This window comes from Akebia trifoliata, chromosome 5 (assembly GCF_017979445.1).
Source record: "Akebia trifoliata isolate Shusen 1 chromosome 5, ASM1797944v1, whole genome shotgun sequence".
NCBI classification, from domain to species: domain Eukaryota; kingdom Viridiplantae; phylum Streptophyta; class Magnoliopsida; order Ranunculales; family Lardizabalaceae; genus Akebia; species Akebia trifoliata.
Window position 1 is genome coordinate 20,535,524 of NC_141379.1, and position 19,743 is coordinate 20,555,266.

The window sequence follows — 19,743 nt, forward strand, 5'->3', positions numbered from 1 at the left end:
GAGGGTTTTCTCGGAACTATGCTCAGATGCCGCCGAGGGTTTTCTCGGAACTATGCTCAAATGCCGCCAAGGGTTTTCTTGGAATTATGCTCAGATGCCGCCAAGGGTTTTCTCGGAACTATGCTCAGATGCCACCAAGGGTTTTCTTGGAATTATGCTCAGATGCAGCCGAGGGTTTTCTCGGAACTATGCTCAGATGCCCCCGAGGGTTTTCTTGGAATTATGCTTAGATGCCGCCGAGGGTTTTCTCGGAACTATGCTCAGATGCCGCCAAGGGTTTTCTTGGAATTATGCTCAGATGCCGCCAAGGGTTTTCTCGGAACTATGCTTAGATGCCGCCAAGGGTTTTCTCGGAACTATGCTTAGATGCCGCCAAGGGTTTTATTGGAATTATGCTCAGATGCCGCCGAGGGTTTCTCGGAACTATGCTCAGATGCCGCCAAGGGTTTTCTTGGAATTATGCTCAGATGCCGCCGAGGGTTTTCTCGGAACTATGCTCAGATGTCGCCGAGGGTTTTCTCGGAACTATGCTCAGATGCCGCCGAGGGTTTTCTTCGAACTATGTTCAGATGCCGCCAAGGATTTTCTCGGAATTATGCTCAGATGCTGTCGAGGTTTTTCTCGGAATTGTGCTCAGATGCCGCCAAGGGTTTTCTTGGAACTATGCTCAGATGCCGCCAAGGGTTTTCTTGGAATTATGCTCAGATACCGCCGAGGGTTTCTCGGAACTATGCTTAGATGCCGCCAAGGGTTTTCTTGGAATTATGCTCAGATGCCGCCGAGGGTTTTCTCGAAACTATGCTCAGTTACCGCCGAAGGTTTTCTCAGAATTATGCTCAGATGCCGCCAAGGGTTTTCTTGGAATTATGCTCAGTTTATATTTACTTCATGCTCAGATTTGACTCATTTCCAACTCAAACTCTTTGAAATCTATCTCAGATTTTGAGCCCACACACTTGCACATTTGTTACATCAGTCAAGGATAATTTTTTAAAATTCAAGGATCTGACACTACCAGTGAGAGCTCGCGCTCAAGGACCTGACATTTTTCTAGTTCGGGGAGAGTTTTACCCTCAAGGATCCGAACACCCTGACGAATTGCTAAATCAGGCTGCAAAATGAACTGTCACTATCTTTGGCATTCAGATATCGCACTATCTACCAAAATAGATTTGCTATCTAGTTTGCTTCAACCCTCTGCCAAAGAGGGGTATCTGTAGAGATCCGATTTTTACATCCGCCTGATTAATCAACTCATTAACCCGATCGCAATGATTCCCAATGATGGATGTGTATTCCATTGCTTTATTTTGTTAACAGATGTGTTTCAGAAATCCGAATGAGGTATCTCGAATTGAAAAAATATTAGAAATCACGTTACGCTAGGAAAATACGATCCCAGAAACATAGAAATCATCATCTTGCAAATAAAAAGAAGCTTCACGATAAAAATCACTTAAAATTGACCAAATTACCAAAATACCCCTAACATCAAAATAACCCTAGAGCCTACGTTACGCTTAGGAAAACTCATTCAAACACATAAAATAACAAATCGAAACCAAATAAATCATTTCACCAATTTTAACAGAATTCGACAAAATTACGAAAATGCCCCTCATAAAGTTCACGACCATTTCACACAAAAAATTTCATAAATAACACAAACCAATATTTCCATTGAATTCCTTACGAAAAATCGATTTTAAAACATCCTAGAACATTAAAAACCGACTTAAAACGTGAAAAGTCCCCTCCATTTGGGGGTCCAAAGAATTAAAGAAATAATGGAGGAGGGGTCTCCAAAAATTAAAAGTAAATCAAGCAAGACTAAAGTCAAGGTATTAAAGTCAATCAAGTAAGACTAAAGTCAAAATTAAAGTCAATTAAGCAAGACTAAAGTCAAGATATTAAAAGTCAATCAATTAAGACTAAAGTCAAAATATTAAAAGTCAATCAAATAAGACTAAAAGTCAAAATCATAATAGAGTTCTAATTAAAAAATAACTCTATCTAATAGAGTTCTAACTAAAAAACAATTCTACCTAAAATAATTCTAATTAAAACACAATTCTACCTAAAATAAGTCTAATTAAAACACAACTCTAATTAAACACTAACTCTATCCAAATCAACCCATAAAAACATCTATAAATAGGGGTGCTCACACCCTATTTTCGTATCAAATCATAAATCCTAAGAGAAATAGGTCTAAAAGCCCCCTAGCCTCCCATAAACCCTAGTTTTGGAGCCCCAACTCCTTACCTAACATCCCTCCTTCGATTTTAGCCTAAGAAATGCCTAAAAGCCTTCCAAAAATATCCCAAAATCCACAACAAACTTGAAGAGTTCAGATCCAAAAATAAGGAGATACCTTGTCTCGGAGATCCGAAATCAAATTCGGAGACAGAACGAAGCAAGGGAGTACGGTACAAGGAGTTATTTTTGTCAGATTTGAGGAAACAAAGTCCTTGCTATCGGAAAGGTATAAAAAATTTTTTATTTATTTTTATCTAGGTTTTTAGCAATGTAATTTATTTGGGAAGTTAGTCGAGACCGGCTTTGGCTGGGCGGGGTTGGTGCCTAACACCTTCCAACCCCATAACATGATTCCTGAATTCAGCTTTTTTGGTTCTAGATTAGTTTTTTTATCCGTTTAGAGTCATTGATCGGTTCCTAGACCGTAATAACTAGGTGGCGACTCCCAAACCTCAAGGGTCAAAAGCGGATCTGCACACCCCGCGAATCGAGGGCGCTTTCAAACATATCTTTGTAAGTCATTTTTTTTAACAAAACAATAAATCTTTTATAAAATATTTTTCCTTTCTTTTCTTTTAAAAATATTTTTCTTCTCTTGAAATGGGTTGAGACCTAAATTAGAGAAAAAAAAAGAACTTGAACGCCATTTCAACTTAAATGGTTCAGCCCATCGTGATCGTTTAATCGAGATGAACTAGGTCATTGTGCATCACTACCATATTTAAAATGGATTCTTTATTGGGTTGGTGCACCTATTAAACAAATAGTCTGATTATCTTGAGGACAGCATTGTAACTTTCTGATCTCAATAATTTGTGATGTCCATTTTCGAAAAGCAACCTGGGAATACCCACGATAAGGTCGAGTTATGACCTGTAGGAAGGTTCGTTAGACTCTAGATTTACTATGTGCAATGCAATTTATCTAGCCATCCTTGCCCAAGTGCACCTATATACCTCTCGAGCGTACTCAATCAGACAGTACGTGGTAACTTGGTTTGATATACTGTATAGGTGATAATCCAAGACTCCAACTCACAATCTCTGAAGTCAAAACTGTCAGTTTAATCCTCAATTGAGAGGTGGCGCACGATGCTGAGCAAGGGTACTCTTAAGTCACCTCTCGTCTAGAATAAACATCGTCTATCCCCCTAGTACCGTAATACAGCGGGGTAGGATCTCACTTAGGCACTGATTTTGACCAAGAAGTGCAATTCGATTACTTTAATATATCGTATAGGTACGAGTCTAGGGTTGTAGCTTTCACAAATGGTTTTCGCATCCCGCAAGGGGACCGACCACGTACTAGTACTACGCTAGCAATCGGGACATGTGACCGTGCGGCTTACAATAGGATAAAGGCTCAGGTCGCTCCAACATGGGTGCATTGATATACCTTTCAGAATCACCTGATCAAACGATATTGATACCCCAGTTTTATATACCTTACGGTACGTGATTGGAGTTGTGGTTTTCATGAATAACGTCACATCTCCGAGAAGACCGGGCCACGTACTAGTGTCACATTGGCTATTAGGGACATGCAAGCGTGCAATGCAATAAAATGAATGTGCTAGTGGTGTGTGCAAATAGGATAGGGTGTGCCCAAGGCATTTTCCGGATGACTGGGCTCATGGGCCAAATCAAATCATTCGTACATAGATCAAAGACTACCAAATCCATCACATCCATATTAAGATCATGTAGGCACATTAAAATATACATATAGAGACCATGACTTTTTAAATAATTAGTTCACAATGATAGTACATTCATAGTTAGGCATCGACCAATCCATTTTTTTTCTTTTTTCATTTTTTTTAACGAATGAACTAATAACAAAAGGACTTCTCCTTTTATTTATATTTTTTATAGTCCAATCGATGATCGCTTTGAATTTTCATTTTGATCAATCAAAAAGTGGCGAGCGGTACGCCTTGAGTTTAACGAAAAAATGATCCGTTTGATCTTTTGAAGCTTTAAAACTCAAAACAAAAAATAAATTCCAAGAGAAAAGTTTCCAAGACTGACGTAAGGAACAAATTGAGCAAAAAAAAAAATTTTAATTTTAATTTTTTTTTGTGCTCATTTTGAGGCACATGGCCTCTAGTTTTTAGCTTGGGCCAAAAAAAAAATTTATGCTTTTTTTTTCTACTCATTTTGTATTCCTATGCAAAGTCGAACGAAAATGTTAATGGAAACAATAGTAAACATACTCAAAAACTGATTCCGACTTGTCAAAATCTTGCTAATTTTGTCACATTTGGAAGAAATTTTTGTTCTACCCCAAATCGATATGGTATAATGGTTAATCGAAGATCAGACGAGAAAGTTACAATCAATTTAAGTTCGACTGTTCATTCGGTAAAAAAAAAGAAAAAAAAATGTTTTTTTTTCACTCATTTTGAGGCACATTGCCTCTGGTTTTTGGCTTGGGCCAAAAAAAGAAAATTTTCCATTTTTTGATGATATGCATGCTTAAAAGACATATAATCGGATAAATAAAGGAAAAAATCGATTTTTTTCCTTTTTTCACTAATTTTGAGGCACATTGCCTCTGGTTTTTGACTTGAGTCAAAAAAAAATTTCCCATTTTTTTTTTATGATATGCATGCTTAAAAGACATATAATCAGATAAATAAAGGAAAAATCGATTTTTTCCCTTTTTTTTATTTTTTTCACTCATTTTGAGGCACATTACCTCTGATTTTTGGCTTGGGCTAAAAAAAAAGTTCTCATTTTTTTTATGATATGCATGCTTAAAAAAAATATAATCGGATAAATAAAGGAAAAATCGATTTTTTTTCCTTTTTTTTATTTTTTTTTAACCCAAGGGAGTAAATAAATAAAAAGAAACCCACCTAAAAAATAAATACAACAAATAATATTAGCCTGCAAATAAGAATATTTTGAAATTTGTTTTTTTTTTCAAAATGACCGAGTTGACACGAGAGTAGAGCATTTACTCCCCAACAGAGTCGCCAAACTGTAGATATGTGGTTTTCGCTATTATAACGGTCACATCTATTAAGGATTGGAGTCGCCACCATTCATTTTGTAAGTGGGTGTGAATGGTCACCTGATGCACATTTTTCTAAAAAGTGACATTTTTGACACGTAGAAACTCACAATGAATAAGGACTAATCAAACCTTGAGATTCGGGGTAAGCGACTCGGTTAGAGAAAAGGGAAGGTGTTAGGCACCCTTTTCTCCCCACCATGTGGTAGTAACCTCAACTCAACTCGATCATTTTGATTTTAAAAAAATGAACAATGAAGTGCCACATGTCATGCATTTGTTCCCTAACTAGGGATTTGCTTTCGGCTCCATTATCGGATCATTCCATTGATGGAAATGATCCTTATAAACATTTTCCTTGGGGGCCATTCATCCTAAGCCCATCTAAAACAAAATGAAGAAGAGAGGGGATAATAAAAGAGGAAAGAGGAGAGGATAGAGAAGAAGAAAGGGGGGGGGTGTACTTTGAACCACCCACCTTGATGCTTCAATATTTTCTTTTATTTTCTTTCCTTCTTTCCTTCTTCTTCTTTGAATCTTCTTGAATCCTTAGTAGAATATGAGAGTATGAGAATGGGAAGAGATGATTAGAGAGAGTAGGGATTTTCTTTTTTTTTAGTGAGACTTGGTGTAGAGTTAATAAGAGATGATTGGTAGACTTGGTGAGAATTGGTGATAGTAATTAGTAGTGAAAGTTGGGAGGCTTTTTTTGGGAAGAAGATGAGGGTATTTATAGACGTTTAGGGGTTATTTTAGGGATATAATGGGGTAAAGTGGGGGAGAGTAGAGAATGACATATGTTTTAAAGGTGGGGGGTGTGAAATTAGGAGTTGGGAGAGGGGTAATTATGTAATGAGGGTAAATGGATTGTGTTTTGATCCAAATGATTTGGATCTTACCCAAATCATTTGAGTAGAGTGTTTGATGAGGTGAGATGATGTGTGTTTAAGAGGGTGGTTGATTGATTGAGTGGTGTTTGATTTAAGAGAATGGAGGGTGGTTGGCAGGGTGAGGGAGATGGTGACATGTGGCAAGATGTGTGGAGGTTAGGGGTTTAGATTTAATTGATGGGAGAGATTGAGTGTTTGACTTGAGAGGATGGGTGTAGGTTTAGATTGTAGAGATGGGTTTATAGGAAATGATGATGGTAGATTAAGGGGAGGTATGATGATGATAGGTTAGGGGAGGTGTGGGTTGATGTATTTGATTTGAGAGAATAGGGGTTAGGGAGTTATGAGAGTAGGTTAGGGGAGGGTGTGGGTTGATGTGTTTGATTTGAGAGAATGGAGGTTTATAGGGAGTAATGAGGGTAGGTTAGGGGAGGGTATGGGTTGATGTGATTTAAAAAAAAAAAGTTATGTGAGTAGTCAATATTTTAAAGAAAGGTGATAAGGTGGGTGATTTGATGAAGGAGGTGAGAGGGGGTGATGACATGTGTCACCTTTTGATGATAAAAGAGTGATTGATTGATGTTGGTTGTGGTTTATGGGTTAAGGTTGTGGGTTAGATGTGAATTGGATATGGGTTTGGGCTTAGAGACATTGGGCTTAGGTTTTAGGAAGGTTGTAAGTATTTTGAGATGAGGTAGGGTTTGTTTTAGGGTAGGGTTGGATATGTTGGAGATATTTTGGAGTTTAGGTTATGTGGAGTTAGGTTTAGGTTAAGGGGTAAGGTGAGGGATTGATTTTAGAAAGATGAAGGTTAGTGGGTCGTAAATGGGCTTCGAGTATTTTTAGTTTCGGCGATGGAGTGGTGAGGGGTAAGGAAGGTGGAGATGATCCCAAGTCTCGTTTTACCTTTTTTTAAAAATCTTTTTAGGAATTTTTGGAATTATTGGATTGATCGAAATGCCACGTGTTGGCAAATCGGGCTTTTTAGGCCCATCGGATAATTTCATTGAGAATTCGTCATTTTCGATTTTGGGAATGGCACGGTGAATATTGGAAAAGCGTAGGGTAGGCCGAGTCCTTTTGGTGGGCCCCCTAGACCTTTAGGGGGTCTTAAGGGCCTTGATTCGATTAAAATGTCATATTTCGATTGATTTGGACTTTTGAGGCCCGTTGGCACTTTTTATTGAAAAATGTGTATTTTTGGGCCCTTTCGAATAGGGGCCCGTTCAAATTGATGTGTCTACAAGTCCCGATGTGGCTATACGAAGCCAGGATCACTGCGTATGTGCCTCAATATTACCGACAACTTCTCGTTGAACGGCGTGTACATCCGTCCTCTCTTCCATTTCGACTGCTCCTTCAGGTCCCGTTGTCTCTTCTTTCTACCCCTATCTCTTAGCTCGATGGTCACTTTTGGGGCCTCTTGATCCCCATACTGTTCACAACTATCTAAGCTCCCCGTCCTTTACTCTTCATCGACTCTTCTATCAGGATGTACTTGTCTATATACTTGTCTATTTTTGCATAAAGATCCTCAAATCGTATGGGATCAGATTTTATCAGTGACTCATGCAACCGTATTCCCATGATGATTGCTGCCAGATAGGTTGCGCAAGCAGTTGCCTCGTCCATACCTTCGATAGTTATTGCTTTGGTTCATAATAGGGTAACAAAAGAATGCATACTTTCGCCGACCTCCTGTTGTAAATTAAAAAGCGTGTTCACTCCGACTTTCTTCTTACATAAGTGGACAAACTGCCTAACGAACATCTCCTCCAACTCAGAAAAATTCACTATTGATCCAACTGACAGCCCTTGGAACCACAACATAGCCCTGTGCCTCAGAGTGGATGGGAAGAGTTTGCTGAATAAAAAATCATCATTTTGGTACAAGACCATTTGACTCCTGTGGTGGAGGACATGATCCATTGGATCCCTTGTCCTGTTGTATGTCTCGAACTTCAATGAGTGAAATGCTCTTAGGGGATTGAAGTTTATTATTTCCATTGAGAACAGTGACCCCCTCAGCTCTCAAATGGCAGTCCGAGTTTTTTGCCCGAGGTTTCTCCATCAAGCAAGTTCCTCATCCCTTCTTCTCAACATCTCTTCAACTTCCCCCTAATCATAGGGTTCTGAGCTTCAGAACTTCCTTGTTTCCCTCTTGCGTTCTCACCGCTGCAGAGTCCATAATTCGATCAACCTCAGCTCTTTTTGTTGAATGGAGCATATGCCTTTGACTTCCTTCCCCCAACTAAGCCTCCTCCTATCTCAGTTCCCTCACCTAATCTCTGTCTGAGTTCCTCGTTCTCCCTCCATATTGTCGTAATCTTGTCATTCTGCTTTTCCAACCCCTTACATATCTCCTCCCTCATTTCTGTTAACAAATGATACATCGCCAGCATTGGATCCTATGGTGATGAAGGTGGATCTGCTGGTAGGGGGTTTGATGGTCCTCCACGTCCTTCTCCTCTAACCCTCACCATATTGGTCTTTTTCCTCCTTGTAACGATTCTCACAAATGGCGCCAAATTGTAGATACAACTTTTCGCTCTACCTAGAAATCTCCCTTGAAAACTCCTAGCTCGGTGAATAGCCTGCAACAGGACCACTCCGACGATCAAGTTAGAAATTAGTATTGATCCAATAAGTTCTCTGGGAAGATTTTTTCTGACCTTTAATGTGAGTTGCAACCTGGTATTTATAGAGTTCATGATTTGTGAATTTCTCAAGATCTTTCCAATGATTTATGTCGAAGTTGTTGTTCCTGCTTTCTGGCCTAATAGCTACAGGAGTTGCTATACCCGCTCTGTTAAGACAAGGGTAGTTTCAACCATTCTGTCAGGTTGAGAGTTGTCACATATGTCATGTCAATGATAGCATTAGCACGCCTAACATGTCAAACTCCAAGTTATCCGACCTTCATTTATGAAACCTGGCTTGGTAAAGCTCGATGTATTTTTCATTTGACTTGGTGAGTCGGTTGGTCTCGAGAAATTGCCACGTGTCAATGGCTCCGAGAAATACTCTCCACAGTACAAAAAGCAAAACAATACGTACATGGCCAACAACATAGCAATCAATGGATCATAGGCCTAATTGCCATGTGCATGGACCATGGTTGAAAACCACACATATCAAAAGATTTAGGTTCTTGAGACTTGAGATTGTTTATTGAGTCTTATTAGATAAGCTGGACATTTCTCATAACATCGGTACCAAATAAGACTATGATATTTTGAACCTTTGTTCTTATGAGAAATGTCTAGCTTATATAATAAGACACAAAACATCGAATACATGCCTCGAGTAACATCGGGATCGTATTGGATGATTTTGGTTAATTCTCTTAATCAAAACATTCTCTCGAGACAAGATTTTAAACCATGATTAGAAGGAGCTTACACATTGAAAAAAGTCCAACTTTCAATATCCACACTAAGAACAAAGTAGTAAGTAAAGCTGAAACAAATGGTAATGGTAAAAAAGGAAAAAAAAAACTACTTCCCTAAGATCAGAAATGCATCATTTCCACTTTCTTCACCCATCTTTAGCCCTTTGTGAAAAATGGGCCCTTCCATGGCACAATACATATAAATCCCTAATACAAGCCAATACGAGGAGTTTAATAGCACAAACTAGTGCATCTTGGTTGATTAATTGCAGTTAGGATCATAAGTATTTAACGGCCCAGATTGATTAAAAGCGTCACTCTTAAACCTTACCGGCATATGGTGCTCCATCTTATCCACGAGTAACAGAGGGAGTCTGAGACTATAAAAAACAAAGACAAATTTCTCCCTTTTCTCTTTAATTAATAGACACCTCTATTAACCATCTCCACATAACGCTGATAAGACTCTTGCCTCTGTAGCCTAATATCGTCATTAACCTTCTTTATAAATGCCTCGACTCGCCGATTCAGCTCGTCTTGACTCAACGATTTCTCCCTCATAAACCCACCACGGCCACCACCTTCCCGGGAAGAAGCAGAAGCAGAAGCAGAACCAGAACCAGATGAAGCACCATCATTAAAGGTCTCCGACTTCCTCAGCTCACGTCGAGCCGCCGTCGCCGTCGCTGCCGCCGCGGCATGTGGCTTTAGATCTGGCTCAGGTTCAATAACACGAGGTGGCACATTCCATGTGTCGCTCTTCCTAAGGTGCCGTGTCAGCGGTTTTCCTTTTCCTTCAGTAATTGCCTTCCATGTGGCATCCAACGTGTCGTTATGTTTTTTCGGCTTGGCGATTCCGATTCCAAGAGGATTTGATGGCTTCGCTGACTGAGCCATCGATCTGCCGAGTCTCAACTGTGTTTCCGTTGACTTCTTGACTGCAAAACGGGCTGAAACCGAAGGTTTCTGTTCCGTAATGTCGTTAGAATCAGTTAAGCATGAAGTCTCCGATTCAACAGATTTTTTAGCCAAAACCAGCGATTTCTCGCCGTAATCTGACACAATTTGTTCATTCTCCGCCCAAATCTCGGACGACGTCTTTATAGAAGAAGAATCTATTACTGTATCGAAATCACTCTGCTTTTGGGGTCGTGTGCGATTCTCGATTTCAGTTTCATCTTCTTTGCTGTTTTTCTTCTTTGAGACTGAGACTGAGACTGAGAGCTTATGTTGGAAGGTCGAAGATGCAACAATGCCAATGATGATAAAATTCACAAGTATGTAGAGATAAGGAGGAGAGAACCAGCTTCGAACAGAGATCCAAAGACGAGGAAGAGTGGAGATGAAGAGATTGAGAGAGTAAGGGATTGCAAGCTTGAGCAAAAGGACGGTGGAGATGATTCCGATCGAGAGAAACGAGAGCTTTATTGTCCAGATTGCTGTATCAAATCTTTTTCTCGATAATGAAGAGTTTTGAAAGAAGAAATCAGCCATAGTTTCTGTTCTCAAGATTTCTTGTTTTTTAGCTCGCAAACCCAAAATATAACTTTCAGAGATCAAAGAAGAAAAAAAAAAAAAAAGCACTATGAACTCTGATATCAAGAACAAAGAATGAAGATCGGAAACAGAAGTGATTGTTTAATAGATCCAAAAGAAATCATTTAAAATCTCCATTAAGGGACCTAAAAAGCCCTAATATTTCATATACAAAAACATAAGAATTAAACAAAGAGAGAGTCTGATTCAGAGCATGCTTAAAAACAGAAGCACTGATCTAAAACCCTTTATAAAACTTCCGTAATCTTGTAAAGAAAAGTGTGCAAATCTGCAATGGAACTATCAGAACTAGATTTAAAAAACTCACTCCAGTTCGAGATTTTAAAGAAGAAAAGAAAGAGATGGAGATGAGGACAAGAGAGATGTTCAGAACTCCAAACGTAGAAAATAAGAGATGCGGGAACCAGAGATCGCTTTCAATTACAACAAGGCTGAGAGAGATGGAGAAACAGAGATTTCAGATTTTCTGACACGTATTCAGAGAGATTTGCAGAGACGCCATTGTCGAAGCTTTGAAACTTTTGTTGGATGCAGTAGCTGCACAATTGAGACGATTCAAAAGCCAGGGCGCTTTATGTAGGAAACACACATATTTCTTTCGCAGGTTACGTCCGAATGAAGAAATCTGAACCGTTGGATGTCCCTGATTGTTCGACAGATAACTAATGTGTTTTATTACAAAGTTACACTTACCATCACTACACCTAATCCGATCGATAACGCTAAAGCCATGTGGGGAGGGAATCAAGGAGACCACTTATTACCATCATCAAGTATAAAAATTTAGTGACCCATCTTAAGACTATAATGCCCTTAAATTACAAAATGGGACGACTAGTTGCACACCACTAATCGCTGGCTGCACACAAATCTTAAAAGAAGATTTTTTTTCATAACCTATGTTTTAACCTATTAATTGCATTTCATTAAGGTGGCCTAAGATTTAAGGCCTATTCATCTTCCCGTGACTTCATCTTCTCAACTATAAAATTATAAGTTGTAATGTAAATATTCTTACTATACAGCTAAGAATTTCTTAAAAAAATTAGTAAGACCTGTTTGGATACCAGAAGCAAAAGTACTCTGTCAAATAATAGGGGCCGAATAAGTACTTCTGTGCTGAAAGGGTGTTTGAGAATCAATTATGTGAAATACTAGAAGTACTTTTGTACTGAAAGTGTGTTTGGGAACCATACAAACTTCTAATGATTTTTGATAAAAAGACCAAAATATCCTTATATTCTACCTATTACTATTCTTAATCTTTTAGTATCATAATATGTCTTCAAATTGTACTATTTTTTACATTTTAACTATAAATATTAATATAATATCTATTTAAACCCAGGTATCAAAATTTAAAAAAAATAAAAAATAAAAAATTGACAACACCTTCCTTAAAATTTAGATGTCCTATCACCTGTTGAATTATCATATATATAAAATAGTATTGTCTCAAACATATCAAGTCCTGAAATATATCAATACTTAAATAAATCTCATACATGCAATCTAAATATATTCATCTAAGAAATAATATCATAATTAACATAACTATAAAAATAAAATTGTTATGAACTGTAATATATTACATCCTATTAATGTATATAAAAAAAAAACAAATTCTTGGTGTTCTTTTGTTGTCTATTTTTCTTCCCATGATTATCAGTCACATTAACTTCGTCAATAGTGTCAACTTCATCAGTTCGTAAAAATCCCCTAATATGATTCTGAAATTAAAGAAGAAATGAACTTCATCAAACTATAATATAAATAGATATATTGTAAAGGAAATATGACAAGTTTATGCTTATCTTAAAATCAATTATTACCTTCCAAGGCAGACACCTATACAATTTTTTGCCTTTATTTTCTTTGGTTCTAACAGTGATAATAATCAACTCTCGACCGTACAAACAACAAAATGCCATCAAAACTATATTCATCGATTTATAACCAAACGTATGTACTTAAATTCAAATGCATGAAAAATCAAAATAGATAAATCTAAATATCTCAAAAGAATAATAAGTCAAATTTTTTACAATATTTAAATTAAAGTATTGAATTTAATTCAAGTCACCCTCATACATTAATATCATGCCGACCATAAGTTTCTTTTATAGCTTGTGTTATGACTTCTCTTTTGTTTCATAGTCCTATTTGTTTGGCGATGTAAATGCACAGGTGGATTTTATGATCTAAAGATGTGGAGTCACCTTTACAAAATTATCTTGATTATAACAAGCAAATTCCACATCTACTAAGCTTTCTTTCCGAATAAAATTGTATAACCCCATGTAAGTAATCACAATATTCCATTGTGTATTAGACGAATTTGAATATATGTCACGTAAGATTGCCTATTGTGCCTTCAAAATATCGAAACACCGTTCAATCACATTACGTAGGGAAGAATGAAGATGATTGAATACTTCTTTCTTTCCCTTTCCTTAGGAACCCCTTCGAAAATCTTATAGATGGTAACAAACACCTTTATATGGTGTCAAATAGTTATCCATCAATGGGTATCCAAAGTCAACTAGATAGTACTTACCTCTTACCTATCAACTAAAATAAATAATTACGATCACTATAAAATATTCAAGTAAATAAGGTATTATCTCAATTAAAATTTTAAATACCAATCTTTTAGTGGATGTGGAAATCCTAAATTGGGATTAATGATGGTCTTCAACAATATATTTGTATCATTTACTTGTGTCCTTCCCAACCAACTATAACATACATAAAAAAATATGTCGAAAAAACATACAACCAACACATTCTTTGTAATGTCCTTTTGACCTAAGAAGTGAAGTTCATCTTCTACAGGAACATGTACTCCTATATGCGTACTATCTATGATTTTTACACAATCCTTCATATTGAAAAAATAATAAGACAATGCATGTATTATAAAATAAATATTCATATTAATAACCAATTTTGTTTAATAAAATACCTTAAAGAAAGACCAATATCTTCGATTGGTTCAAAATTCAAGAAGGATTTCATTTATATATCGAAACATGATAAAAGTCCTACATAAACGTAGAACCACCTCCAAAACTTTATGAAAATGTCTACTTACAATTTCTTCAGAATATTGAAATCGATTAACAATCAATCTCATGCTCTTATTTTGTCCTAATATCATTAGGAATATAGCCAAAAAGACTTCTAAAGAAATATGTCTCGTACATTTTAGGTTTTCGTTATCGCAAAAAGATGACAATAGTCGATGAAAAATATGTTTTTCCATCTTTAATTATTCATGACATATAAAATTATTTCTTGACAAAATATATTTCATATAATCTTCTCTAGTAAACTTATAATTTGTCTTGGGTTGTTTATTTAAAATAAGTCTACGTTGAGATAACATTTGATTTGTTGTAATACCAACAGCTAACATTTCAAGACCATCATTAGACGATAAATATATTAAGTATGCAGCCAACGATGAATCCATCAAATCTGTTTGTTCTCAAATATGTAATAAAATATCAAAATTCAAACTTATGACTAACTATAATACTATAATCTAATGACAATAAATAACATTTAGTCAAGTTTAAACATAAAATAAACATCAACAGTGCAAAATCAAGCATCCAACATAGATAAACAAAAACATCTAACAAAAATAAAACACTAACAAAAACATCCAATAGAAAATTACAACAAAGATTCAACCAAAAAGTTTCCTAACATCAAAAAGGAATCACGGCATACCCTACACATCACTAAGACTATTAGAATTATTACCACCTGACAGTTGCCTCATACTCATCAATCATTGTAGACGCATTTCCTTTATCTTAAAATAATAGAACATATCTCTGAATCCTAACTTTATTTCAAAGTTATAACATGCTTAAACATATAATTCACTCATAAATGGGATATCATATGATAAGTCATCTAATAGTGCAACACACTTTGCGATATTAATCCTATTGACACCCCTTTCCTTAATAGCTTCAACAAGATATCCAAACTGGTTTTGAGATATCTTATTTTTTGTTCCCTTTTTGCATCGTGACTGAGGCTCCACTTCAAATGACATCCTTCTTAAAGGTACACGAACTGGGATCTCACCATCAAGATCATCTACATTTTGAGACATATTTAATTGATGTTGATTCTCAGACTGCATTTATGACTGACTTTAAGGTATCAAATTAGGATTATTATCATCTAGATATTCTTCAATAGACTCGCAATTCATTATAGGAGATCGAGTATGAAAACCATTAGATGTGGTCCCACCGAATATAAGGTCTAACTCACAAATAAATTTAAGTCCCTTAGTCTAAAATTTATTTTCTATCGAATGAGTCTATAAAAAAGAAAAAAATAAGAATATTAATATAAAATACTCGATTGAACAAATGCAATTGGATAAGTTAGGTTCGACTAGTACCTTCAACCTATTAGCCAACCATGCATCATCCATAACAATTAAATTCTTGACTCTACCCTATCCAATCTCACTCATATTCATTAAATCATTCCAACTCTTTCAATTGCCCTTTAACTTTATCCCAATGATTCTTAAGTTGTCTATGTTCTACATGTACATTTGTTCTCTTCATAAGTTTTAATCGAAGTTCTTTCCAACTTAACTTATCGAAAGTAAGGCCATTTTTGTGACCTTGTTGGACCAAATCAAGACATATATCTATAAATTCCTCGTGTTCATACAAATTTTATTTTTTCTGATTGAGAAGCCATTTCTTTTTTATTAGTTGGGTTATATACATTTTCTGTTACCAATAAAAAAAAAAAAAAACAAGCTACTTGTTAAGTAATGAATTAAAACATAGAATACAAAACATACATAACAAACCTTGAATGTATTGGGTTGTCAAATAAATTTTAACATAGTTGTGTTATCTTAAATGACCCTATGTTACATATTGCCCAAAACATATATAACTACAATATATAAATTTATTTATTTTCTTAAAAGAAAAAAAAAAGATCCTGTAACAAAAATGGTTACAAATGAAAGTATAATTAAATCAAAATCGATCATCTTCCACAAAATCAAAATAGTCTACAAATCTTCAAGTAAAGAAGTTGAGGTTATATACAATCAATTTAAGATAGAAGATTCCCCTATGCTTGACTCTCTGTCTTCTCAGTCTATTCAAAATAAATAGATATGTCTATCTTCTCAATATCAAGCTCAATCTCACTCCAAAAATCGTATCACTTTAATAAGTAGAAGTTAGGGTTTTTTCTTCCTATTATTTAAACAGATAAAATGTTGTTACCCTTTATTAAAATAGATAATATGTTTTCCCTTTTATTACTGCTAGTTTGCTATAGAAAATAATTCATAAACAGATAATATAGACTATTTGGGAACAACTAGAACTTATATTAATGGTGTTTTACAAACTTTTAGAATAATCTCAAGAGCTGAATTGGTCTAGTTGTAATATTATTTCCGTATACTCTCCTCTTTTAGCGAAGATAGATAGAAAGAGAGATTGAAATGAAAACAAGGGAATAGCTTTCTTACCCTCTGGCATAGATAGATAGAAAAGATGAAGGCCTTTGTAAGAGAAATTGCAACAAAGGAAAATAAATCAATATAAAAAAAATGAGAATTTCTCCAAAATCTATCAAAAATTTTGATTTTTTTGATGGATTACCCGGTGATATTCTCCTATGCATTCTCTATTCATTCTCTGTTCTTTTGATTTCATCAATGTTCTAATAACGTAAGTATTATTGTAGATTTGTAGATTTTTGTTGTTGTTTTCGATCAAAAATTTTATTTTTATTTAGAAATTATAAAAGTGAGATATTTTCAATTTTCTACCAAACTTGTAAAAGTATGAACTTTTTCCCTAAAATTATTCATCCTTCATTGAAATTCAATCAGATTTCTTGTTATTTATTATCAATTTTTCATAACAAATGCAAGAGATTAAAAGGGTTTTTTCTAATACAGAAATTGAATCAACACATATAAAGAAGAAAAATTACCTTGAGATTAATGGCATATCAATCACAGAAAGACAGCAGCATCAGCTCTCTTTGTTAGCCAAGTATGAGAAGAGAAAGGGTTAGGGCAGATGTGTTTAAGGGTCATAAGTCATGGGATTTGCTTAATTCATGAGTGGTAACATTGTCTTTTCACTCTATTTTTAATGTCAAAAATTTCTCCCTGCTAAAGAGAATTTGCAGAGCACTTATTTCGGGATTTTCATCAAAGAACGGTTTTTTGCTCTTGCGGGGAGTAAGAGTCAAGAATTCGTTCCAATCCAAACAACAACCCTGCTAGTTTCTGCCTTTGCGGATGAGCAAAAGTCACGAAAAGTTGTATCCAAACGCATACTTAGTCAACAATAATTTTTTAGGCATGATTAAAGAGAAGGAAAATAAAAACAACAAAGGAGTGCAATATTTTCTGTATTTTTTTTGGAGTGCAATTGGTAGTATGCGGTGTGCAACTAGTCAATCATTTACAAAATTGATTAAAAAGATTTCAACCGACGATCTTAAAAGATAGAATGGAGTCCAATTATGAAGAAAACTACTTATGGACCATTAATATGCAAGAAGGCTCAAATTTTATGATGTATGGAGTATTATTTTACATATTGTTAAGTAGGGATGATCTTTGGACAAATTAGTGCCCAAATATTTGGATCTTCTTGCCACAGCTTTACTTCTACATTTAACCATCTTAGGGTTGGTGAGATGGTTAAGACCACAACTCACAAAGTAGAGATCTTGAGTTCAAATCCACCCTTTGGGCCCACCCTCAAGGATTTATCCCCAAGATTAATTGGGGTGTGTGTGTGTGTGTGTGTGTGTGAGGGGAGGGGATTGAACATGCCGCAAGGACTAGTCAAATACTTTAAGAGACCTCAATACCTTGATTCCGAATAAAGAAATCTCTACAAACCACTTCCACAAGAATTATGATTGCAACATTATTTTTTCTTTATTTTTGGATTTGGAAAGTATTGATTTATAACTTAGTGATGATTAGGAAGAGTCTTGATCTTAGGTTTTAAAACATGTTTGGAAGTGCTTCTAAAAGCCGGAGGCATTTACTAAACTAAATTAAAGAGTAACTTCTATATGGATGATGAGTGGTGACAAAACGAGATAATTTACCCTAGAAATAGTTTGGGGTATTTTATAAATTTTGTCTCAAAATTCGAAACATTTGTCATATTGGAGTTTTCTCAATAGAGATAAATTAAAGCTATCTTGAATCATTTTAAATTAAATGGTGCGGTTAGAATCCGGTCAATGGCTCTGATGGACTCTGTCACACCGATTTGAAGTCGTTCCAAGCACCTCCCTCTTCATGACAGCGTGGTACCTGTCAAAGTCACTCTAATGCTCAAGTTATAGAAGTAGAGGAATAGTCTCAAATAACTTGTTAGAATCCGATCTCTTCCTCCAAAAAAGATCCCTTTCAATAGTGCTTATTGTGTTATTTATAATGCCTCATTGCAAATCAGGGTTTCTTGCTTTTCAGGCAGCAATCCAAGGATCTTTACTGACTCTGCGAAGCGGTTTACCTAACAAAAATCTTTTGGATTGATCATACCGTGCTACAAAGATCTCCTCCAAGATTTTTGAGATTAACGTGTGTATATCGAACTTACAATTATTCTATGATCAGCCCTGCCCTGCTTGGCTGACAGGGTTTCCCTTAGTGTCGTGTTGCCTTCTTGCTAGGTTAGGGAGGTCTCTGCTCTGACCTGCCCTACTTGAAAAATAATACCTGTATGCTAATATGTACTTTTGGTAGCACTTAACCAACTTGGACACATGTACGGCCTAGATTAATGCGAAATTATTTTTCTCTACAATTACCCCCTCTTGAGAAGGCGTAGAGTTTCTTCGTCTCCTCGAGACATGTTTCTGCTTTGTCATTAGCTGCTTTGATTCTCATAATTGCGTCTACTATTTCCAAATCGACGCATTCAATGCAATGTCGTTTCACATCCCTTTTGATGATTAGGATGGATCACTTTTCATCTATGTCCCACTACCTTCTATGCTACCCCCAATTTGCGACGCTTAAATTGGACTCAAGTTGTTCTCTCAAGCGTACATGCTCTTGTGCCTACACTTATAAATAAGGGACTTTATACTCATTTTCTTTCTAACTGTGCTAAAACTCTAAAATGCTGTCTCTTATTTTTCTACAAAGAATCTCCATCTTTTTCTCTTTATTTTGCTGTTATAGTTACCTCTCTCATAATAAGGTAATCCTATTTCCTTGCCTTCTCTTTTTCTGCATATTTACTTTCTCAATGGTCGTCACTGCATCCCAAATTCGGCGGAGTCTCTATATTCCCGTCTCTGTGCATATTCGAGTTAGTAAATACTTTGACGCCTCTGGCGAATGCTGCCAGGGAGAAATCTTGGTCTATGTTAACCAAATTAAGGTTAACCCCCGTTTCCTTCTCTTTCCCTTTCTCAAAGAGGTATTGAGCAAAATAAACTGGGCCCCATGCCAAATGCCTGAAAACTTCTACCGTCTTGTGAAAGTTATGGAGAAGATGAGTATATCCCCCAACAACTTTCTCTCTAGATACAATCTAAAGGCCATTCCCCAATGCCCAGGGTACTACTCGCTAT

The 19,743-nt window shown here is 36.0% G+C and overlaps 1 protein-coding gene across 1 annotated transcript; it reads right to left on the reverse strand.

The window, feature by feature from the left end:
- Positions 1 to 9,572: 9,572 nt before the first annotated feature.
- LOC147401622 (uncharacterized) lies at positions 9,573 to 11,732 on the reverse strand. The gene has a single exon (XM_086442951.1). The coding sequence runs from the start codon at positions 11,050 to 11,052 to the stop codon at positions 9,979 to 9,981; it is 1,074 nt and encodes a 357-aa protein (XP_086299077.1). The 5' UTR covers positions 11,053 to 11,732; the 3' UTR covers positions 9,573 to 9,978.
- Positions 11,733 to 19,743: the final 8,011 nt, after the last annotated feature.

Coding starts and splice junctions, on each gene's coding strand:
- LOC147401622 (XM_086442951.1), bottom strand. CDS start 11,052: ATGGCTGATTTCTTCTTTCAAAACTCTTCATTATCGAGAAAAAGATTT.